General features: G+C 39.8%; 1 protein-coding gene across 10 annotated transcripts in view; it reads right to left on the bottom strand.

Annotated features, from left to right (window-relative positions):
• Positions 1 to 26,101, bottom strand: part of FUT10 (fucosyltransferase 10) — a 119,824-nt gene that overhangs the window by 86,084 nt on the left and 7,639 nt on the right. For 3 of the 10 annotated variants that reach the window (XM_071212643.1, XM_058289778.2, XM_004475173.4), the window contains exons 2-3: positions 18,829 to 19,180; positions 14,281 to 14,575 (exon numbers count right to left, since the gene is read on the bottom strand). In XM_071212643.1, coding sequence (XP_071068744.1) covers positions 14,281 to 14,575; positions 18,829 to 18,909 — 376 coding nt within the window. In that variant the 5' untranslated portion in view covers positions 18,910 to 19,180. The remainder of the gene's footprint in view (positions 1 to 14,280; positions 14,576 to 18,828; positions 19,181 to 26,101) is intronic. The other 7 variants (XM_071212644.1, XM_071212645.1, XM_071212646.1 and 4 more) reach the window with 4 other exon arrangements.

Below are 26,101 nucleotides of genomic sequence, written 5' to 3' on the forward strand. Positions count from 1 at the left end.
ATAAAATAAATCTTTGGGGGGAAAAAAAGTATCTAAGAGGCCAAGAGAGTTAAATGAACATGCACAGTTCATTTTTCTCTCTGGACAACTGCATATATGAAACCAGATTCTATCAAGCCATCAGCAAAACGTAAATTCTATTTTCAAATCTCATCTCTAATCTATCTACTTCTTTCTTTTTCCACAGCCCTCCACGCTAATCCAGGATACCATATTACCACCTGAGTGGAAAATGTCTAACTTCCACTCTCACAGTCCAACCCATTCTCCATGTACAGGCCTGAGGGATCTTTTTTACAATATAAATCAGAACAAAATAATAATCACATCAGCTCACCCACTGCTTCAAATTTCCATAGCACATATACCATATCAAACATCTCACCTGTATTCTCACCCACAGGAAGCCCTTTATGCATGACCTGGCCCCTGCCTCCCGTCCGATCTCATCTCATACCACCTTCCATCTCACCCACCACACTCCTGCCACTGTGACTTCCTTCTGACCCTCCCACACATCAAACTCCTTCCCACTTCCGGGCATCTGTAGCAGCCATTCCCTTTCCCTGAACAGTGCTTCCCCTGTCTTCTTCATAGGACCATCCCCTCATCACTCAAGTCTGAGCTTTAAGCCTCCGCAGAAAGGTCTCCTCAGCCACTCTGTCTGACGGAGTCTAAAAGCTTATTCCTATCTATAGTATCTTATTTACATATTCATAAGCTCCATGAGGGCAGAGACCGTTTTGTTTACCAGCTTCACCCCAGTATCTACCACAGGGTTGGACACTAGAAAATATCTTAGATGCCACTTGTATAACTGAATAAAGAACTGACTCTGACATTAACAAGGGATACATCATGAGACAGTCTCAAATTGTCCCAAACTACAAATATTATAGCATAAAACTTCCCACCAAAAATGGGGTTATGTGGACTATTTCACACAGATACAAACCACCAGTTAATCCAATGTTCTACTTTAATCTGTGTAAAGCTGCTATCCTTTGCCTAATAGCCACTGTTTCTTAAAACCACTTTTCCTTCATATCCATTATCAGCACTACTAGTTGACTTCCTTCAGAGGGGTTATTTTTTTTATAACAAAGTTTGTATGATTTCAAGAGCGTTCCAGCATCTGTAACAAGAACAGAGCACAAAGCCAGTAGAGGGACAGATATTGATGCTGGCCAAGTCCAGAAGACTTGTAAGTCTCCTTAACACATACATCTCTCCAATCTGTGCCCTAGAACAATCTAGATGGGGTGGATCAAACTGTGAATGTAAAATCTGTGAAAACAAAGGGCCTCCAATACTTATTCTTCAGTTTAATGCTATTTTTATTTATTTTATTTTTTAAGAGCAAAAGAGAAATGCATCCATGAAAGCTGCATGGTTTTACTTTGCATGCCTATCAGAGATACCTGACAGTCCCTTAAATGTGGTGCTTGGCTCTGAAGAGTGGAGCTGCCAGCTTGTCTCAGAAGATTACTGTGTCAGAGAAGCTGCCTGGAACTGGATCAGTGCCAGCATTTCCACTGGCCCAAACTGCTGAAACTGCAGTAATGAAATCTGTCAACTCTGCCTGATGTCAGCCAGAAAGTAAGTGTCTGACTTTGGCACTCAAGATTTTACGTGCTTCCTTTCAGATTTTTAAGGTTACCCTGAGAAATGCTTCCAGGTTTCCAGTCACTTTTGCTTTTTCTCTAATTTTTATATGTTACATGCTAAACAAGAACAGAGATGGTTTAAAAAGGAAAGAGGATACTAAGTCAGAAATAAGGCCAAGAAATTCCTAATTCTGACTGAACAACCCTTAAAACTAAACACTATGAGTCTCACTAAAGTCTTTGTCCTTATACCAAATTAAATCTAGCAAAATTTAGATTTAATTAAACCTCAGTGATTAATTTTTTAGCCAAAAAAGATTGAAAATCAAATAATGTAATCTTTTCATAGAAGGAAACAAATACTGTAAGAAATATTATGTCTTTGCATAATTAACGATCTTCCCAAAAAGTACCTTCATAAATCAAGAGCCTAGGAATTGTATCACTTATTATTGTAATAATTTATTAATAATGGTTGTCACTGCCTTTATACTAAGATAAAATGTCTTTGCTAATTTAATTTTTATTTATATCAAATTAATACCTGCACAAACCTTTAAAAGTAATATAATATAATAAGGCAGATGCTGCTATAAAGATTGGTCTATAAATATCTGTTCAAGTATCTGCTTTAAATTCCTTTGCGTATATATCAAGACATGGAATTGCCAAGTCATATGACAATTCTGTTTTCATTTTCTGAGGAACTGCCAAACTATTTCTACGGTGGAGTATAAGAGTTCTTATTCTTCACAACTTCGCCAACATTTATTAGTTTCTATTTTTCAATTATGGCCATCCTAGTGGGTGTGAAGTGGTTTCTCACCATGGTTTTGCTTTGCACTTCTGTGATGACCAGTGATGTTGAGGATTTTTCCTTCGCTTATCGGCCACTTGTGTATCTTCTTTAGAGAAATGTCTATTCAAGTCCTTTGTCCAATCATAAATTGGGATGGCTTTCCATTGTTGAATGGTAGCATTCATTATAACCCAAGTGTCCAGCAACAGATGAATAAACAAAATATGGTATATGCACATGCAGTAGAACATTATTCAGCCACAAAAAGGAATGAAGTTCTGATGTATGCTGAAACATGGATGAACCTTGAAGACATTGTGAAGACACAAAAAGAAAAATATTGTATGATATCATTTATATAAAATTCCTAGAAGAACCAAACTTCATACAGACAGATGGTAGTTTATAAATTACCAGGAATAGTGGATGATAAGGCGGGAAGAGGCAATTACAGCTTAATGGTACAAAGTTTCTGTTTGAAGTGATGAAAACTGGGGGTAATAGATGTCAGAGCGATAGTAACACAATATTGTGACTATAATTATTATACTCAATCATACAACTGAATTTGGTTAAAATGGGAAATTTTGTGACATGTATTAGTTACTGGAATAAAAAGTTTGTTTTAATTAAAAAAGCATATTCAAAAAAATAAAAAGTAAAAAATTAAAAAAGCATGTTCATGAATATCCATTCAAATATTTTTATGTTACTTAGGGTATTGTGATGAATAAATCTGATTTAAGCCCAAAAAAACCCCCAAGTGAAATAGTACTATAAGGCTGACAATACAAGACAGCAGGGCATCCAAGTTATACCCTGTAGGCAGGAGACTGAAAGAATACTCTCTCGAAAAATCTGACCAGCCCAAGAGAAAACCCCTAAAAGTACTGACATTGACGGCTATTGCACTGTATATGCATAATTGAGGCACACATTACCACTGAGTTATCATAATGTAAACACTGATAACGAACCTAACTGAAATCTTCATTTTCCTTCTTAGTAAGGCAATGGATAATGCCTCAAATTTTAAAAATACAGAAAAATCAAAAATAGGAAATACTCATATGAGGATGTTATTTAGAAAGTAATGGGAAATACCAAAAGAATCAGCTAACAGAGCTAAAAGTGATTGCCTCGAGGGACTGAGTAATATTTCTCTAAAATAAGCCTTTTTACCCGAATGTTTGACTCAACCACGTGCATGAATATCTATGATAAAAATAAAAACTAAATTTAAGTGAAGCAGACTTTTAATCATAAGGTCTAGTGAACCAAACCAAAAAAAAAACAAACACCAGACACAACCTGGATAAGTCATATAAGATCTCAAGATTCAATGTTCCTGTATTAGTTTCCTGTGGTTTCTCTAACAAATTACCACAAACTGGGTGGCCTAAACACAAAATAAATTTATTCTCTCATAATTTTGGAAGTCAGAAGTCCAAAATCAATATTGCTGGGCCAAAATTAAGGTATTGGTCAGACTGCACTTTTTCTGGGGCTCTGGGGAAATCTGTTCCTTGCTTCCTCCAGCTTTGGTGTCTCCCGCATTCCTGGGCCTGCGCCACAACATGCCAGCCTCCACAGCCAGCCACGGAGCATCTTCTCCCCGGACTCTGCCTCCTCCTACTTCCAACGCATGGCCTTCTTCCTTTAGTGTGCGTCAACTATCCCTCTCTTTCTCTCTTGTAAGGATGCCTGCGGCTGCATTTGAGCCCACCCAGGTAATTCCGGATAATATCGCAGCGCTGAGCTCCTCAATCCCATCTGCACAGGCACTTTTTCCAAGTAAGGTATAATTTACAGGATCTGGGATAAGGACCTAATAGCTCTGAGGACCATTATTCAGCCTTCTACAGCTCCCGGCAAAATGAAGATAAAAATACCAATTTTCTCATTTCCTCCCTAATTCTATGTGAGAATCAGGTCAAATTTGCTCATTCAGTCATTCATTCAACAATATTTACTGATGCCTGCTACATGCCAGACACTGTTGGAAATAGTAGAGCTACAGCAGTGAACAAAACAAAGTCCTTCATCTTTCCATAAGTAGATTCCAGTGGGAGGGAAAAATTGATCAACTAGTCAACACAGGAATAAGAGAATTTCAGGAGATAGGTGCTATGAAAAAAATAATAAAGCAGAGTAAGGGTTCATGCTATCAGAGATTGGTGTGGGAGGAAGGTGCTGTTTTGGAAAGAAAATGAGGCAAGAGGCTTCTTTGGGGAGAGGCCCACCTGGTGTGAAGGCATAAGCCAGGGGAGAACAGCAAGTACAAAGCAGGAGTAAGCCCTGCATATGTGAGAGACAAGAGATCAGCGTAGAAAGAGTGAGCAGAGGGGCACCATGATTGGAGATGAACCTGAAGAAGTGAGCATGGGCAATTAGGCAGAGTCTTTTTTTTTTTTAAAGATTTATTTTATTTATTTTTCCCCACCCCCTCGTTGTTTGTAATTGCCGTGTACTGTATCTTAAAGAGGAACCAGGAACTGAACCTGCGACATCCGATATGGGAGGGAGGCTCCTAATCACTTAAGCCACCTCCGTTCCATGCTCTGTTTTGACTCTCATTATGTTTTTTCTTCTTGTGACTCTTGTTGCATAATCTTGTTGCATCAGCTTGCCACACCTGCCTGTTGTGTCAGCCCACTGTCTTGTTCATTTTTCTTTAAGAGGCACAAGAAACTTCTGCTCCCTGCTTTGTTGTGTCTCTCACTACATTTTTCTTCTTGTGTCTCTTGTTGCATCATCTTGTCATGCCTGCCCATCATACCAGCTCGCTGTCTCCTTTAGGAGGCATTGGAAACCAAACCAGGGACCTCCCATGTGGTTGGCAGGAGCCCAGTTGCCTGAGCCACATCCACTTCCCTAGGCGGAGTCTTCTAGCCAGAGGAAGGACTTGGAATTGTGATAAGATGGAAGGTCCCTGGAGGAATCTCAACAATTCTATGACTGGATTTACCTTCTGCAAACAGTCTGCAAAGTTCTACTCAAATAATGATATGTCCATTTAAAATAAGGAGTTTGATTATAGCAAAAGAATATATATTTACACATACATAATCTATCACCTGGTTATGACCTTCCATTTCATGTTAAACTTTGTTACTGCCAAAAACACTCCAATTAAGCCCATTTCTTCACTATCTCCCAAATAAGTTTTAATCCATCTGACATGCTGTTAACAGTTAGCTACTAACTTGTATTCAACACAGAGGGTGAGTGAGAAAGGTCAACCTCTGGAGAGAACTAGTAAGAATCAATACATGATGGATGCGATCAACAGAAATCTCTAGTCCTGAGAATGGTTCATAGGTATGTCATCCATGAAGTCGTAGGAAATACCCAATATAATCAAGATGGCCCAGATGACAGTACAAAAAAAAATCCATCGAAGGTGTTATTGAATCAATTGTGATAATAATCATGTTAAACTGTTCTTGTTTTCTGAGCTTCTCCACTGCAGGGCAAGGGGACTAGCCTACGGTGTCTTCAGAGAGGCACTGTACCACTGGAGGTTAGAATGGAACTGATAAGACAGATACCAAGATACCAAACTAATTGTGAGACAGAAATGACCACAGCCCCACTTGCAGAGAGTGAATGAAGGAAAAACTATTCTGTGATGCTTGCATTCCTCAAGAAGGTCAACAGTATAGAAAGGAGTGAGAGACTAACGAAGAGATTCTTTGGAGACCATGTTGCCCTGCTCTAAATCCCCTGCTTCAAAGAGACAACTTAGAAAACTTCGAAATATGTTCCTTACAATTTCGAGACAATGAGGATTAGTGCCTACCTCATACCTGAGGAAGCTAAAGAGGACAGTGGGCTGGGGTCGACTCCTCCCACCCACCTCGCCAGGAACATCTAGAGGATGAGAGAGGGTACCCATCTGTACACCAGATTGCTGTTTGCAATCTGTCTGCACCCCCAGAGCTAGTTGGAGCAAAAGGTGAGGGAACTGCAGAGGTGAGCATGTGGGGAGTCCTGGGTCCTGCTAATGGAGCCCAAGGAGCGACAAAGAGGCCTCAGCAGAAAGAAGCTGGATGTGTTCTGAAGTGTCAGTAGCTAAGGAAACCACCTTATGTGGAAACAAAAAGAGAGATTCAGCTTTCTGAAAGAGGAACTAAAGAGTAAGAAATCCAGCAGAGAAATGCCAATATTTACTAAAACCTCAATTGAGAAACCTACCTAAAACTTAAGTAGTTCCCCTACTCCACCTAACCTCACCCTCATCAAGGGTACGGTAACTTCATGAGGGATAACTTTCCAGAGGACTGCTTAAAAATAGAGGGACAGGGGAAGCCGATGTGGCTCAAGCAATTGGGCTCCCATCTACCATATAGGAGGTCCAGGGTTTGATGCCCAGGGCCTCCTGGTGAAGGCAAGCTGGCCCATGCCAAGTGCTGGCCTGTGCAGATACTGCCCCATGCAGGAGTGCTGCCCAATGCAGGAGTGCTGGCCCATGCGGAGAGCTGGAGCAGCAAGATGATGCAACTAAAAGAGATACAGACAAGAGATAATAAGGGACACAGCAGATCAGGGAGCTGGGGTGGCAAAAGAGAATGATCGCCTCTCTCCCACTCCAGAAGGTCCCAGGATTGGTTCTTAGAGCTGCCTAATGAGAATACAAGCAGACACAGAAGAACACACAGCGAATGGACACAGAGAGCAGACGGGAGGTGGGGGGGTGGGGGATAAATAAATAAATCTTTAAAAAAAAAAAAAAAACAGGTATAGGGAGTAGATGTGTATCAACTGGTTTAGCACTTGCTTCCCATGTATGAGGTCCTGTCGTCGAGCCCTGGTATCTCCAAAAAAACAAACAAATGGAAAAACCAGCTCTCACTGGGGAACAGATGTAGCTCAGTGGTTGAGCGCCTACTTCCTACGTACAAGGTCCTGGGTTCAATCTCTGGTACCTCCTTAAAAAATATATATATGTTTTAAAATCACTAAAGTGACAATTTCTAAGATCAACTTTTGTAAGTCTATGAACTCCTGGTTCAAAAACTAATGAATGGGGAAGCGGACTTGGCCCAGTGGTTAGGGCGTCTGTCTACCACATGGGAGGTCCGCGGTTCAAACCCCAGGCCTCCTTAACCCATGTGGAGCTGGCCCATGCGCAGCGCTGATGCGCGCAAGGGGTGCCGGGCCACGCAGGGGTGTCCCCCGCACAGGGGAGCCCCATGCGCAAGGAGTGCGCCCCATAAGGCGAGCCACCCGGCACAAAACAAAGTGCAGCCTGCCCAGGAATGGTGCCGCACACATGGAGAGCTGACACAAGATGACGCAACAAAGAGAAACACAGATTCCCGTGCCACTGACAGCAATAGAAGCAGACAAAGAAGACGAAGCAAATGGACACAGAGAACAGACAACTGGGGTGGGGGCGGGGAGGGGAAGGAGAAAGAAATGAATAAATAAATAAATCTTTAAAAAAAAAAAAAAACTAATGAATGTATTCACTGTGACTACTCAGCTTTTGTTTCAGAGACCTGATAGTACAGCTAAATCCTTGTATTTTTCAAATGGTTCAAACCAGACCATATTCATTAAAATCATGTAGGAGGAGAGGAGATGTAGTCTAGTGGTTGAGCACTGCTTCCCATGTATGAGGTCCTGGGTTCAATCCCCAGCACCTCCTAAAAAAAAAAAAAAAAAATCATGTAGTTAAGTCTTTTACCTATTACCGCCAAAACTGTGTTTATAGTAAGTAAATGAATTGTTTCTATGAAAAAGAAAAAGAGGCTATGAAGGTAACAGACAAAACCAAAAGTGTTCTGATTTACAAAAGCTTAGAAGTCACATACTACTTCATTTCCATTTCACTTAATTAGGTCAGCTTTGGAGTCATTCTTTCTGTCTTTTCTTTCAATCCTATTGTAGTAGAGCTCCTTTAGCAGTTTTAAGTAACCTACTAATTAGAATTTGGAACCAACAGAAAGAAGGGTGTGTTGTCTTCATTCTATTTTGTTAAACAGACCTTATTAATGAATTCCTAATTCATTAACTGAATTTCTAATTCAGTTTGTTAAAAACATACAACTTAAGCAACTCCAAAAACCAAATATCCAGGTCTAATTGTACTCATGAGTGCACATTCAAAGATGCATTGGATCAGGTATCAGGAGACCCTGCTTCTCCACCCCTCTGCTGTGAACCACTAGTAATCTTGGCACATGCTTTAAGCTCCCTTTGAATCTCCATCTTCTTACCTTTAGATAAAAGAGAACAGACTCTCAGGTCACTTAGAGCTTTAAGTCTCTATGGATATTTTCTGAGTATCTACAACTCATAGGGCACGATGCTAGGTATGGGGAGGGACATAGGGTAGAAGGTACAAAGATGGATTGATGCTGTCCTATCATCAAGAAACTTTATACTTGACTAGAGAAGAGAAGCTCATACAGTACTTGACCAAATGCCAGTTACCTCATTTATCTTCTTTATGCCCAATGACTGGTAGTGTGCCTGGCATATAGAAGATGTTCAACTAAAAGATATAATTAAGAAATAAAATGCCCTATAGACATTTAGAGAAGAGAAACTACACCTGATTGAGGGGACCAGGAATGGTTCGTAGGTATAATATGTGAGCTGGTTTTAAAGGGTAATTCAATTTTTAGTGGCTCCTCAGCAAGACCCTCAAATTCTGACACAATATCTTAAGCCAACAGTCAAGCTTCTCCATGCATGGGTCCCAATATGTCTTTCAATCCTTATCTTTCCCTCACACAAAACTATACTACAGTAAGCAATGTCCTTGCTGTAGCTTAAATATTATCCATAATTTTCAATCTTAGTACCCCTATTTATGCTGTTCCTCACACCAAAATGCTTTCTAATCCCAATAAGAGTCCGATGACCTTATCATTCAAGGCCCACTTCAAATTTTTATTTTATAAAGTAGGTTTTATGAAGCTTTCCCTGATCTCTCCAGTCATATGGTCTCTCTCCCTTCTTTAAAACACCATAAGATTCTCTCATGGTGTGTATGACATTTAGCCCTGTATTATAGTTAGGTAATATCTTTTTTTTTTTTTAAGATTTATTTTTTTTATTTATTTCTCTCCCTTCCCCCTCCCCCTCCCAGTAGTCTGCTCTCTGTATCCATTAGCTGTGTATTCTTCTGTGACCGCTTCTATCCTTAGCAGCAGCATGGGAATCTGTGTTTCTTTTTGTTGCGTCATCTTGTTATGCCAGCTCTCTGTGTGTGTGGCGCTATTCGTGGGCAGGCTGCACTTTCTTTCGCACTGGGCAGCTCTCCCTACGGGGCACACTCCTTGCGCATGGGGCTTCCCTATGCGGGGGACACCCCTGCGTGGCACAGCACTCCTTGCACCCATCAGCACTGCACATGGGCCAGCTCCACATGGGTCAAGGAGGCCCAGGGATTGAACCATGGACCTCCCATATGGTAGGCGGACGCCCTATCCATTGGGCCAGGTCTGCTTCCCATATGTAATATCTTAATCTCAAGATAATCTTCTTTAACATTAGAACATACATTTTATCCATACTGTGAATAAATGGTAGTCACGCATGGATTGTTTTGACAGGACAAATACAAAAAGGGCATTCTAGGACAGAAAAGCTGAATGAGAAATAGTCCTGAGTTAGGAACACTTGTGGCTTAACCTAAAATGGCAAATTCCAGTTTGACTTTTGAATGTAGAGTTTAGTGTAGAGTCACAGAGGGTAAGCTCAGAAGGCAATTTGGAGTCAGACCAAAGACAGCCTTGAATACCAGGCTAATAAAAATAAATGTTTGGAGTGGCAGTCACTGATAGTTTTAGGAGATGAAAGTAACAAGATGTAAGTATGAATCATGAAAATCAAACAAGAAGTATTCTGGTTGATATATCACTTTCCTAGGAATTTGGGTAGAAGTGAGCACATCTGTGAAAGAAAAATCTATTCTTAGTGTTAAAGCAAAATTAAGTGTCTGAACCAGTAGAATTTTGAGTCCTGGAAAACACATCAAGCTATACACCAATTTGTAGGTTCCCTGGCGACCACACATTTGAGTGCCTACCTCAATAAAAGGAAGTAAATACACATCAAGGAAATCATTACTAAATTTCTAAGCTGGTAAGAAATATTTCCAGAGGCGGGTAGGGCAAGACAGAGAATACACTACATAGAAAGGATGGAAAATACCAATAAGCTTTGGACTTCTCAATGGTAACAATGAAGCTCAAAGACAGTGGGAAAATCCCTTAAAATTCTGAAAGAAAATAATTAGCAGCCTAGAATTCTATACCAAGCCAAACCATCATTCAAGTTTTTAGACTTGCATTTTCACATGCAAAGTCTAAAAACTTACCTTCCATGAACCTTTCTCAGAAACACCAAAATAAAGACATAAACAAAGAAAGAGGAAGACAAGGCATTAAAAATATATATAAATTTAAAAAAAACAAAACAGGAAATCCAACACAAGAGTGACACACAGGATGACAGCTGTGCACCAGGCAAAAAGGACAACCACTTTAGAGTAGAGCAGGTCAGAAATCCCTAGTAGAAATACCTGCACAGGAGATCATATTAAAAGAGTATTTGATGCATTAGGTATTCCAAATAAAACAACAAGTTCTGCAGGAAAAGAAAAGAAATCTCAGTATACTACATGGCTCGTGTGAATAGCATTTATAATAGTCATAATGATGTAAACAGTGAATCTGATCTACCTAAAATTACTATATAACATTTGAGTACAGTATGGGGAATCAGAAATTGAGCAGGTGGTGAGTAGGAGGGCGGGATTGAAAAAAGGAAGTTAAATAGTCAACTTCCATAATAAGAATCAACATATAATGCCTAATACTTAAAAGTCAAGAAGTAACAAATGTGTTACTTAGCGATGAAGGAATCACATATGCATATGTAACATGTTAAAAAATTTAAAATGTTTAAAAGTTAATGTCTAGGATACAACTACTTTGGATATTGGTTTGCAATATCTAGGAAAGTTAAATTCATACACAGTAAATTCATTACTAGATATAAAATCTCGAGAAATCTGACACATGTATGTGGATTATTTATTGTTAACACTGTTTATTACAAGTAAGACTTGTGAAATAACCTAATGTCCAACAACATGAAAACAGTTAAGTAAATTGTGGTATATAACTACAACTGGAATACTAAACAAGAGTGAAAATGGATCAACTAGTGCTGTAAGCATCCAAGACTGAAAAACCTCAAAGAACATTTAAGAGAATTACAGAGATCATACTATGTATACAACTTTTAGAACACACAAAACAATACTATATATTGCTTACATTGTTGTTTTCATATACAGACATGCACGGAAAATGATGAAAACCAACTTCAGGGCTATGATTCCCACTGGGGTTTGAGAAAGGGAAAGAGGATGAGGTCAGGGAGAATCCATAGAGGGTTTCCATTCTACTTGTAATTTTTTTTTTAACTCTTACATTTATCTCTGATCCATTTTGGTTTTTGCTGTTGTTGTTGTTTTTAAAGATTTATTTATTTATTTATTTCTCTCCCCTTCCCCCCCAGCGTCATCTTGTTATGTCAGCTCTTCGTGTGTGCGGTGCCATTCTTGGGCAGGCTGCACTTTCTTTCATGCTGGGTGGCTCTCCTTATGGGGTGCACTCCTTGCGCGTGGAGTACCCCTACGCGGGGGACACCCCTCCATGGCAGGGCACTCCTTGCGTGCATCAGCACTGCACATGGGCCAGCTCCACATGGGTCAAGAAGGCCGGGGTTTGAACTGCAGACCTCCCATGTGGTAGGCGGACTCCCTACCCACTGGGCCAAGTCCACTTCCCTATCTGTAATATTTTATTTCTTAGGCTATGTGGTAGCTACATAGGTGCTCATTACATGATCTATGCTTTTCTGTGTATAACTGAAATTTCCAGGGGCTTTCATAAAAATAAGAGAATAGAACTTATATGTTTAACTGTGCTTCATTGCAAAATACAACCACAGAACCATAATCCCTTATCCAAAACCTTCAAAGCTAAATGTGTTTTGGAATTCAGAATTTTTTGGATTTTGGAAGTCGAACATATGATCTGTTGCACTACAGAACCAGTTAGAATTTTTCTGGATTTTAAAAAAGGAACATGATACAATACTGTATATTATATTATATTTTCAGGGGGATCTGAAATCAAATACATTCAAAATAAGTAGTAGGTACTACTAAGGCTGCTCCTTCTTAGGAGAAATCAGCTGGGACCTGTGCAAAGAGCCTTTACTCCTTAATCCTAGGCTGATTCAATTTTAAGGGCAGAGAGGTAAGCAAGGCTGAAGGGATGCCAGCAAGCCCAGGGGGGCAACACTGCCAGGGTCTGGACTCCATTGTGCCTGGGTTTTTAAGTAACTGGAGTTCTCTGGCTCCTCACCTGTAGCAGGCACTACTGCCCACTGCCCTGCAGTGCTGACCAATGGGGTGTACATGCCACCTGATTCCTGCTAAACCCATTTTCTGCTTTATGCATCTTGTTAGTCAGAATACTGAGAATGCCCCCACTCTGTATCTCCAAAGTCAGCACTGGAGACATACATACACACACACACACACACACACACACATTTATATCCACCCACATACACAGCTATCTCCTGTTGGTTCTGTTTCCCTAGAGAACCCTAACTAATACACCCATGCTCATCACCAAGGATCCCTGTGTTTCTAACTAGCCCTGGCATCTTAGTAACTCCACCTACCCCTTTAATCCCAGCATTACACCTCATCAGCCTCAAAAAGTGATGATGGGACACTGGAATTATTCTACATGTCCTTGAAATGAAGAATATAGACCATTAAACATTTCATCAAAATCTATAAAATTGTGCAGTGTGACCTGTAAAACATAATGTAAACTACAGACCATGCTTAGTAGCAATGCTTCAATATGTGTTCATCAATTGTAACAAATATACCACACTAATGAAAGATGTTATTAATGGGGAAAAGGTGTGTGTGTGTAGGGGGTGAGGTATACGGAAATCCCCTATATTTTCAATGTAACATTTATGTAATCAAAAGCTTCTTTAAAGAAAAGAATGAGGGAAACGGACTTTGGCCCAGTGGTTAGGGCGTCCGTCTACCATATGGGAGGTCCGCGGTTCAAACCCTGGGCCTCCTTGACCCGTGTGGAGCTGGCCCACGTGCAGTGCGGATGCGCGCAAGGAGTGCCGTCCCACGCAAGGGTGTCCCCCGCGTGGGGGAGCCCCACGCGCAAGGAGTGCGCCCGTGAGGAGAGCCGCCCAGCGTGAAAAGAGGGAGCAGCCTGCCCAGGAATGGCGCCGCCCACATTTCCCGTGCCGCTGACGACAACAGAAGCGGACAAAGAAACAAGACGCAGCAAATAGACACCAAGAACAGACAACCACGGGAGGGGGGGAAATTAAATAAATAAATAAATCTTTAAAAAAAAAAAAAAAGAATGATTTAAAAAAAGGTGATGAATATTGACTTTATATTTTTACTTCTGATTAGCCTGACATTAATAAAATAAAGAGCACTGTGTTTGGCATATTGTCAATTAAACATCTATTGTGGGAATCAAAACCTCTTGGCTATTATCATAGGTAACTAATTATCAATTTAGTAAGCATATCACACATCTGTGAGAAGGTAAGATGAAATACCTCTTGCCCTCCATAAATACGGAGAGGTCTATATTGGTCAGGCTCAGTTATTTGATGTACTTAGCAAACACTCAGGCCTTCTACAGAGCGGATGGAAAAGAGATCAGACCTGCCAGCGTGTTTTCAAGGAGGACTCCACCATCTCTTCCTTGGGAGATAAGCAGTAGCTTGAATTTGGAATAAGATGACAGCAAATAAAGGGAAAAAGATGAAAGTCCTACTTACCATAGAAGAGAAATGCTTTGGTCATGTGATGGTGCTGGTAGGTTCGGTTGATGGTGAAGAAACAAGCATCTGCTCCACACTGGCTCAGCCTTCCAGTTTCCCCAGTCAATGGGGACCACCAAAGCATAATAGGGTAGCTATCAGTTTCAGATTTTGTTTTCCCATTCAGGGTCAGTGCCCCTTTCCTAAGGAATGGAGAGCGATGTTTAGGTTCTTCCCGCATTTTCGTATGCCCATCTTGCAGATTGGAATTTTTAAACTTCCTCCTTTCAAATTTTCCCAGCTCAACAACTACCTAAAAGAGAATATTACCCAAGTTAGACTCTAATTTTCTTTTGCACATTTACCATTCATCTTAATGATTTAGCCTCTGTATTAGTTTTCTATTTCTGTTGTAACAAATTAACAGAAACTTAGTAGCTTAAAGCAACACAAATTGATTCTTATAGTCTATAGGTTAGAGTCCAGCACAGATCTCTCTGGGCTAAAATCAAGGTGTCAGCAAGGCTACATTCCTTTCTGGAAGCTCCAGGGGAGAAGCCAACACCTTGTCTTTTCAAGCTTTAGAGGCCACCTGCGTTCCAAGACCATCATCGAAGCCAACAAAGTTGCATCTCTCTGAGCTTCCTTCCAACAGCACATCTTTCTCTGACCACAGCTCAGAAAGGTTCTCAGGTTTTAAGGACTCATGATTAGGCCCACTGGATAACACAGGCTTCTCTACCCATCTTAAGATCCATAACCTTAATCACATCTGCAAAGTGCCACATAAGGTAACATATTCACAGGTTCAGAGGATTAGGATATGGACATTTTTGGGGGGTGAGAGGACATTATTCTGCCTACAGTAGCCTCCAAAATATCTACCAGCGAAGATGCACAACAATTCTACTAAACACATATAATGTCTCAATTTCATAGCTATGTACACTAGTATACAGAAATAGCTTTCTCTTTAAAAGAAATCTATGATAGTCACGGTTATCTATTACTAGAGATTAATTTCAGGGGGAAATGAGTTATAAATTACTAATTGGTTTCTTTTTACTACAATTTAAAGAGTCAATACATGTGTACTATATTTCTAATAATACTCACCAGAATATCTAGATGGTGAAGTAACTGTTAATTTGAAAATTCCCTATTATCCATTTTATCAACATAGTAGACCATGAGTACTGGGCTTCCATTCCCTTCCACTTAAAACCACATTTTCTGTTTGTTTCAGGATACTCTACGTCTGGGCCACCAACAGTAGTAATTGAGAAGATGCAGTGGAGACAGAGGACAGCTGTTCTCCAAAGATGCTGCCTTCTCATCAAATTTTAAGATAATATATTGATATGACATTATAAAAATACATTAGAGAAACTCGTATGAGATTAGTCTGTTCGATATGTAACTGAAATTTTAGTTACATTATGGAAGGAGTGAAGAAAGCAGTTTAAGGGAAGCACATTTTAGGTACTAACTCCTCTACCAGTCAAGCGCAGAGGTCAGCAGCCCAGGGTGGTGCCTTCTTCTAGACATTTGCTATCCATCCTGTTAGAAAAGGGCTATTGGCCATCAATGCTCCCCCTGGAGACTTTCATCTTTAACTCTCCGGGGAATCTCTGGGGGGTCCAAGGCCAAAACAATATTGAGAACCACTCAGAGAAAGTCCAGTAGTACTTTAAAATGAAGATGGAATAATATTAGCTTTGAAAAATCATTTTTCCTGTGTGACACCAAATTTGGCATTAGGACAGCAAAACCATCTCTGAAAACTAAAGTCTAACCCTTGCCAATAGCTTTCTCAGCATTTTTATGATCATATAATAATGTGGATATTCTCCAGTAGCTTGATATAATGGAGTTAACTTATGGCAGCAACCTCCATACCTTTTCATCTGAACTTTCCTGCAAACGTGCAACCAATAACTCAAAAGAAAGGCTTTTAGAAAGCCATGGACTATAGCTTCAAAAATAAATTTTGCTCTACATTTCTATCAATGTCCACTATGTGAGGTTTAAGTTTATTTCCAAATAATAAGGGTTGCTTTAAGGAGATATTTTTCTGTCAAACAGCTTTAAAATATATATACATATATTTAGACATATATATCACTACCAGGTTGTAGGAAATACATGCGGATAAGGAAACACATCAAACAAAACCATGAGGATAAAATCAGTCAAATCCAAAATGTGGGAATTCAGAATGACAAATGACCCAGTTTCTTCAATAAATCCATGACATAGGAAAAAAGGTGAGACAGAAGAAATGTATACAGTGGAAAAAGAAAAAAAAAACTCGAGACATACCAACTAAACGCAATGTATGGGCTTTGTTTAATGTAGATTCAAACCAACCAATTTAAAAACTGTCTTGGTGGTGGTCGATCTGGAAATTGTTAATAGAGCCTAGGAATTAGATAATATTGAGTAATTATTGTTAATTTTGTTGGGTGTGACAATAGTATTAAGGTTACATTAACTTTTGATAAAGTTCCTATGTGTTAGAGAATCATAGGCTACCCACGTAAAATGACATGTATCTGGGATTTGCTTTAAAATACTCCAGATGTATTTATGAATTATTTGTGTAACTAAAAAGTAAATAAAATTAAGAAATAAATAAAGATAAACCAAAAAAATACAGAGAGTATACAACATATATTTAAATGTGAGTGGGAAACAACACATAATAGGAGTGAATGCCACCGTATAACTACAATGTTTAGGTAACTATGTGTAAGCACATTTCCATTTTAGATTATTATTAATTAAAAGACTTCATTATGGATAGCATAACATGATTTTTTTATTGATCCATCCTTTACCCAGCTACTTCATCCTTTAACCAACTACTTCATCTGCCTACAAACCAGGAAAAGCAGGAAGGACCTTATATGCATAGGCATAATTTTTTTCAGTTTGGCCTTAAAAAAACAGCTTTGCAGCAACTGTGGACACTGAATCATTCACTGTGCCAGTAAACACTGGGAAACAGCCCAAACCATACTCTTAGTGGCATATCTGAAATTGAGATGCAGACAAAGGGTTAGCTCCAGTAATCACACCACCTTTCACTCTAGAAACTTAGCAATTACATTAATATAAAAAATACGGCAATTTATTCTTTTGTCAAAAGAAAAGCTCTTAGCTTAAATACAGTATTGCTCATGGGCTGGAAAAAGTACCAAAGTAAATGTGTCATAGGATCAAAGATCTCTCATACAGGGAAGTGGACTTGGCGCAATGAATAAGGCATCCGTCTACCACATGGGAGGTCCACGGTTCAAACCCCGGGCCTCCTTGACCCATGTGGAGCTGGCCCATGCAGGGGTGTCCCCCGCATAGGGGAGTCCCACGCACAAGGAGTGTACCATAAGGAGAGCCACCCAGCATGAAAGAAAGTGCAGCCTGCCCAAGAATGGCACCGCACACATGGAGAGCTGACACAACAAGATGATGCAACAACAACAACAAAAGAAACATTCCCGTGCCACTGACAACAACAGAAGCGGACAAAGAAGAACATGCAGCAAATGGACACAGAGAGCAGACAACTGGGGGGGGTGGGGGGGAGGGGAGAGAAATAAAATTTAAAAAAAAAAAAAAATCTCTCGTAACTCCCCAGTGAAAGAAGCAGAAAGCTTCAATTCCCCTGCACAAGCAGGTACCTCCAAACTGGACCAGAAAGGGGTCATGTTTCCTCTGACCAGGACCCTGATCTAGCAGCAGCAGATGGTGGGAGCACAGTGCCAGACTGTCTGCAGTGCTTATATGAGCATTACGTCACTCAATCCTAATCAAGGAGAAGGGGCAGCCTACAGAGTGAAGCAGCTAACACCTCAGTTTCTATCAGCTCCATGCCCAAATACTCACATCCACAAATAAACTTCAAAAGTCTTTGGATTTTTGAAATGGACAGCTGGTACTTCAATGGATGCAAAAAGAATCCAAACTCATATCTATTTTTTTCTATCATTCTGTAATATTTAACTTGAAATTAGCAAAGAAGTTCTGAAAACCTGATTAAAGAGAAAAGTGAGAGGGGTAAAGAAATGCTCTCTTTAGTCCTCACACTATCCTTAGTCTAGCAGCATATGTCAAGAATGACAAATCAATGCAGATGTGTATATTCTGCACTTACTATAAGCTACAGACTATCTTGTTACCAGAACAATCCTTGCCTCTTCAAGAATGTTGTCTTTCACAAGTAATAACCACAGGGGACTTGAAGGAAGTCATCAGCTTTAACTCTGTAGGACAGACCCAGACTGAATGAGCTTTACCTTCTGTTCCTCTGAAGCTGGGATTCTACAAGAGTCACCAACTGAGCCCCTCTTTCACTGACTTTTATTTCTACCTGACATACCCATTCCTTGAACTTCACCTCATCTGTTTGAAAAAAAATTGAACTTTCCCTGCCTTGGACAGAAAACTCATGATCCTGAGAGGTGACGTAAAAAGTAAAGTACTTGAGAGTTAGAGAATGGGCTGAGGCTGGGAGAGGTGACGGAGGAGCAGGCCCCAACACTACACAGCCTACACTCCGGGTACCTGGAGTGTGACCAGCAGGAAGACAGTAGCTGTGACGCCAAGGCAAGATGCCCACAGCTTCCTCCTGGGAATCCGCACCATGCTGCCCAGCCCTGCGCGACGGACGCAGGACAGGCCTGGTTACCAGGTGTTCTCGCACTGGCCCACGCCCCGAGGCAACTTCACGGGGAGGAGCCGTCTGGGTGCCAACTTCCTCCACTGCCATCCCTGCTGGGACGCGGACTCCATGAAGGACTGCGTTCTGGGGCTCTGAGCGGGCCTGACTTGGCATCTAGAGGGAACAGCATGTGGTCTTCTTAAGCCATCATCCGAGCAGCTTGAGATTCTTGAAGCCAGAAGGCATAAAAAAATTCTGTAACAAATGAACAGGCAAGCTTTTAGCCACAGTGCCGAAGATTTAATAAATGTCTTACAGAAACCCAGAACTTCAAAACTAAAAGAAACTCTGAAATAATTTAGTCCAAATGCCTTGCTCATAGATAAGGAAACCAAGGCCAGAGAAGTGAAGTGACAGGATCAAGGCTTTGCAGCCCGTTAGAGGAGAATGCCAGATCAACGATAAGGTCCCAAGCCTAAAGTTCTGTTTCCGTGTAATTTTCGCAGCCATCAGAAGACTGAATTCCAGAAGATATTTACATGCATTCTTATCCTTCTGCCTACGTTTCAAAGGAGCTGAGGAGGAGAAACTATCAGGACTATCCACCTACTCCTGTAAAAGTTAGGAAAAAAGAAAAGGTTCAGGATTTGATCAGAAATGGATAAAGGTCAAATGGCCCGTTTAAAACCCCCAAAGAAAGCACCTTCAGCCACAAAGTAAAGAATTCTGACTATGGATTCATTTCTTTAGACTTTTATGGCAAGTATAATAAAAGTTGTGGGGTTTGGGGGCAATACGTTTCTCTGAAAGTTTTAAAATAAGCTTTTCATCTATCTGAAACAAATATGATCTTTTCAAAAGGTTAAAAAATGAGTTAAATAGCCACAGATCGCCTTTTATCCCCAAGATCCTGTGGCGTCAAATGTCTTATGCAGATGATGCTGTGAACTTCAGAGTGCAGCAAGGTTTGGCATTCTAGAGAAGGGTACTGTTACTCTACAGTATTCCAAAGATCTAAGTCTCTATCTAGCTCGAGGATACAGAATTAAAGATAAAAACAGAAATATAAAAATTATATAGAATTCTGTTATAAAGCTTTGGTCTTAATAGTATGCTCCCTTCTACAGCTGCAGGCAGGAGAGTCCCATCCATCAGCCATGTGGGATCAAAGCCCCCTCTCAATTGTGAGGTAGAGTGGGCATCACTATCCCAGGGTCCTCCAATGGAGGAATAAAATATGGACTACAGTGGACTTACTGGTATTCTACTATAGACTTACTGTGACTCCAGAAATGGAAGAAATTATATCATTGATGTGGAGACAGTGGCCACTGGAGTTGCCAAAGGCAAGAAAGGGAAAAGGAGGTGTGATATGGGGGCATTTTTGAGTTGTCCTGAATGATACTGTAGGAACAGATGCAGGACATTATATATCCTATCATAACCCACTGAATGGAGTGGGAGACTGTGTAAATTACAATGTAAACTATAATCCATGCCAAGTAGCAGTGCTCTAAAATGTATTCATCATGAAAGTGGATTTGGCTCAACTGACAGAGTGTCCACCTACCACATGGGAGGTCCAGGGTTCAAACTCAGGGCCTCCTGACCCATGTGGTGAGCTGGCCCATGCACAGTGCTGATGTGCACAAGCAGTGCCCTGTCGCACAGGGGTGTCCATCGCATAGGGGAGCCCCAAAATGAAAGAAGTGTGCCCCGTAAGGAGAGCCACCCTGCGTGAAAAAAGGACAGCCTGACCAGGAGTGGTGCCGCACACACAGAGAGTTGATGCAGTAAGATGACGCAACAAAAGAGACACAGATTCCCAGTGCCCCTAACAAGAATGCAAGCGGACACAGAAGAACACACAGTGAATGGACACAGAGAGCAGACAACAGGGGAGGGGGGGTAGGGGAAATAAATAAATAAAAATAAATCTTTAAAAGTAAATAAATAAAATGTATTCATCAAATGCAATGAATGTACCACACTAATCAAAGATGATGTGGGAAAAGTGGGGGGTGTGGAGAATTTCCTATATTTTTTAATGTAACATTTTGTGTGATCTATGTATCTTTTAAAAATAAATAAAAAATATATTTTAAAAAAAAGCATGTGCTCCCCTTTCATAAATCTACCTTCATTTTTCATTTATTTTTTCATTTAAAAAAAACTGAGGGAAGCAGGTATAGCTCAGTGGTTGAGGGCCTGTTTCCCATTTATGAGATCCCGGATTCAATCCCCTGGTATAACCTAAAAAAAAATTTTTTTTAATGTATTGAAGTATATCATTCATACAAGAATATATATAAACAATAAGTATAGAGTAAAAATTGTGAACTTACAAAACAAACATGCATATCATCATACAGGGCTATCACACATCACCACACCACCAACATCTTGTGTTGTTACAAAACATTCATTACAAACTACACAAGAGCATCATCAAAATATTACTACTGGGAAGCAGATGTGGCTCAACTGGTAGAGCATCTGCCTACCATATAGAAGGGCCAGGTTTCAAACCCAGGGCCTCCTGATCCATGAGGTGAGCTGCCCCACGCGCAGTGCTACCATGCACAAGGAGTGCCTTGCCACACAGGGGTATCCCCCGCATAGGGGAGCCCCACATACAAGGAGTGCGCCCCTCAAGGAAAGCCACCCCACGCGAAAAGCACAGCCTGCCCAGGAGTGGCGCCACACACACAGAGAGCTGACGCAGCAAGATGATGCAACAAAAAGGAGACACAGATTCCCGATGCCACCGAGAATACAAGCGGACACAGAAGAACACACAGTGAATGGACACAGAGAGCAGACAGCAAGCAAGCAGCAAGGGGGGGATAAATAAAATAAAAAATAAATCTTAAAAAAAAAATTTGGCGGTGGACTTGGCCCAGTGGTTAGGGCATCCGTCTACCAGGGAAGTCCGCGGTTCAAACCCCGGGCCTCCTTGACCTGTGTGCAGCTGGCCCATACAGCCCATGCACAGTGCTGATGCGCGCAAGGAGTGCCATGCCACGCAGGGGTGTCCCCCGCGTAGGGGAGCCCCACACGCAAGGAGTGCGCCCCATAAGGAAAGCTGCCCAGTGTGAAACAAAGTGCAGCCTGCCCAGGAATGGTGCCACCCACACAGAGAGCTGACACAACAAGATGACACAGCCAAAAAAGAAACTACAGATTCCTGTGCGGCTGACAACAGAAGCAGACAAAGAAGATGCAGCAAATAGACACAGAGAACAGACAACCAGGGTGGGTGGGGGGAGAAATAAATAAATAAATAAAATTCTACATAAAACATCAGCTCCCATTCTCAACCTATATTCTATCTCCTAGTAACCTATACTCTAGAGTTTACCTCCATGAGTTTACTTATCACATTTATTTCACAACAGTAAGGCCATACAATATTTGTTCTTTTGTGTCTGGCTTATTTCACTAAACATAAAGTCCTCTAGGTTCATCTATGTTGTCATACGCTTCCCAATTTCATTTCTTCTTAGAGATGAATAGTATTCCATGGTATGTGTACACCATATTTTGTTTATCCATTCATCAGCTGATGAACATTTGGGTTGTTTCATCTTTTACAAATGTGAGTAATGCTGCAATTTCATTGGTATATAAATGTCTGTTCACATCCCTACTTTCAGTTCTGCTGAATATATTCCTAGTAGCGGGACTGCCAGATCATATGGCAGTTCTACTTTTAGTTTCCTGAGGAAACACCAAACTATATTCCATAGATGCTGCACCATTCTCCATTCCCACCAGCAGTGAAGGAGTGTTGCTATTTTACTACATCCTCCCCAGCACTTATACTTCCCTGGGTTTTTTTAATTAATTCTATAACATGTACAATAGTATCTTATTTAGTTTTGAACTACATTTCCCTAACAGATAGTGATGATGAACATTTTTTCAAGTGCTTTTGGGGCATTTGTATTTCCTCTTTGGAGAAATGTCTATTCAAGTCTCTTGCCCATTTTTAAATTGGGCTGTTTGTCTTTTTATCATTGAGTTGTATGATCTCCTTACATAGGATGGAGATCAAACCTTTATCAGATATGTGCTTCCAATGTACAAGGTCCTAGGTTCATTCCCAATACCCCCTAAAAAATTATAATAATAAAACACACTAGAGGCATATAAGAGCAGACTCCAAATGAGAGAAGAAAGAATAAGTGATACAGAAGATAGAAGAGCTGAAATTGAAGAGAAAGAACAGAAAAGTGAGAAAAGAATGGGAATAGTTAAGCAAGGGGCTTACAGAGTTGAATGATAACAAGAAATACAACAACATGCATGTCATGGGAGTTCCAGAAGGGAAAGGGGTCAGAGCATTCACGGAAATAATACTGAAAATTTCCTAGCTCTCCTGAAAGAAATGAACTTACATGTCCAAGAAGGGCAGTGTACCCCAATCAGAATAAATATGATTAGACTTACTCCAAGACATACACTACTCAGAATGTCAAACATCAAAGCTAAAGAGAAAATTCTGAGAGCAACAAGGGAGAAGCAAACTATCAATACAAGGAATGCCCAATAAGTCTTAGTGCAGATTTCTTATCAAAAACAATGAGGCAAGAAGGCAGCAGTATGATACAATTAGGATACTAAAAGAGTAAACTTGCCAGTTGAGAATTCTTTATCTTGCAAAATTGTCCTTCATATGTGAAGGTGAGTTTCAAATATTCACAAACAGAAACTAAGAGAGTTTGTAAAAAAGAAACCACCTTTGCAGGAAGTATTAAGGGAACCTTACAGCTCAAAAGAAAAGACAGGAGAGAGAGGCTTGGAGGAGAGTGTAGAAGGCAAGAATAGGAGAAAGGATAACTAAAAGAGTAAAAAAGACAGATGAAAATAAGATATGACATAGGAAAACCAAAGAACAAAATGGTGGAAGTAAATAATGCATTTACAATAATATCATTGAATATGAATGGATCAACTCCCCATTAAAAAGATATATGGTGATAGAACAGACTAAAAAACAAGAGGCATCCATATGCTGCTTGCAAGACATTCACCATAGACCCAGGGATACAAACCAGCTGAAAGTGAAAGGTTGGCAAAAAGATACTCCACACAAACACTAACAAAAAAAGAGCAAGGGTAACTATACTAATATCAGACAAAACAGAATTTAAAGGTAAGAAAAGTTATAAGAGATACAGAAGGCCATTATATATTAATAAAAGGGACAATCTACCATATCTATGCACCTAATTAGAGTGTCCCAAAATACATGAGGCAAACTCTGGCAAAACTTAAGGGAGAAACAGACATCTCTATAATAATAGTTGGAGACTTCAACACCCCACTCACATTGTTAGATAGTACTAGCTAGAAAGTCAACAAGGAATCAGAGAATTTGAACAATATGATAAACAAGCTAAACCTAACGGACATGTACAGAATGTTGCATCCCAAATCAGCAGATTGTACATTATTCTCAAGTGTTCATGGATCTTTCTCCAGTACAGACCACATGTTAGGTCACAAGGCAGGTCTCAATAAATATAAAAAGACTGAAATTATACAAAGCAACTTCATAGATCATAATGAAATGAAATCTGGAAATTAATAATAGATGAGAAAGGATACTAAAAGAGTAAACTTGCCAGTTAAGAATTCTTTATTTTGCAAAATTGTCCTTCATATATGAATTTGCAAATGTGTGGAGGCTAAACAACACGTCTGAACAATCAATGGGTCAAAGAAGAAATTGTAAGTCAAATTAGTAAACACACTGAGACAAATGAAAATGAGAATGCAACATATCAAAACTTATAGGATACAGTGAAAGCAATTCTGAGGGTGAAATTTATAGTCATAAATGTCTATATTAAAAAAGAAGAGCTAAAATCAAATACTTAACTGTACAACTGAAGAAACTAGAAAAAGAACAACAAACCATTCTCAAAACAAGCAAAAGGAAAAAAATAAAGATTAAAGCAGAAATAAATGAAATTGAGAACAAAAAAACAATAGGGAAAATCAACAAAACCAAAAGCTGGTTCTTCAAGGTCTATAAAATTGACAAACCCTTAGCAAGACTAACAAAGAAAACAAAATAAATACAATTAGAAATGAAAGGGGGGGAGTTACGACTAATGCCACAGAAATAAAAAAGATCATACGAGGACATTATGATGAAAACCTGTACACCAGCAAACTAGACAAACTAGATGAAACAGACAAATTCCTAGAAATGCACAAAACTACATTGACTCTACAAGAAATACAAGAACTTAACAAACCAATCACATTTAAAGAGATTGAATCAATCATCAAAAATGTCCCAACAGCAGAGCAGGTATAGCTCAGTGGTAGAGCACCTACTTGGCATATACAAGGTCTGAGGTTCAATCCCCCGTACCTCCTGAAAAAAAAAAAGAAAGAAAAAAATCTCCCAACAGAGAAAAGTCCAGGACCAAATGGCATCACAGGTGAATTCTACCAAGCATTTTGAGAATTAACACCAATCCTGTTTAAACTCTTCCAAAAAATTAACAGGAGGGAAAATTATCCAACACATTTTATGAAGCCAATATCACCCTAACAGCAAAGCCAGATAAAGACACTACAAGAAAACAAAATTACAGACCAATCTCTGTAGCGAACATAGATGCAAAAATTCTCAACAAAATACTTGCAAGTAGAATCCAACAGCATATCAAAAGAATTATAAACCACAGCCAAGTAGGGTTTATTCCTGGTATGCAAGGATGTTCAACATAAGAAAATCAATTAATGCAATACACCACATTAACAAATTAGAGGAATAAAACAACATGATCATCTCCACAGAGGCAGAAAAGGCATTCAACAAAATCCAGCATTGTTTCTTGATAAAAACACTTAGAAAGAGAGGAACAGAAAGAAAATTCCTCAATATGATAAAAGGCATATATTAAAAACCCACAGTCAACATCATACTCAATGGGGAAAGGTTGAAAATTTTAGCTCTAAGAGCAGGAGCAAGAAAAGGATTGCCATTGTCACCACTGTTATTCAATGTTGTTCTACAAGTTCTAGCTAAAGAAATTAGAAAAGAAAAATAAATAATAAAAGGCATCCAAATAGGAAAGAAGTGAAACTCTATTTCTGGATGACAAAGTCCTATATTTAGAAAATTCTGAAACATCTACAACAAAGCTACTTGAG

Source organism: Dasypus novemcinctus, chromosome 29 (genome assembly GCF_030445035.2).
Source record: "Dasypus novemcinctus isolate mDasNov1 chromosome 29, mDasNov1.1.hap2, whole genome shotgun sequence".
Lineage (NCBI taxonomy): Eukaryota > Metazoa > Chordata > Mammalia > Cingulata > Dasypodidae > Dasypus > Dasypus novemcinctus.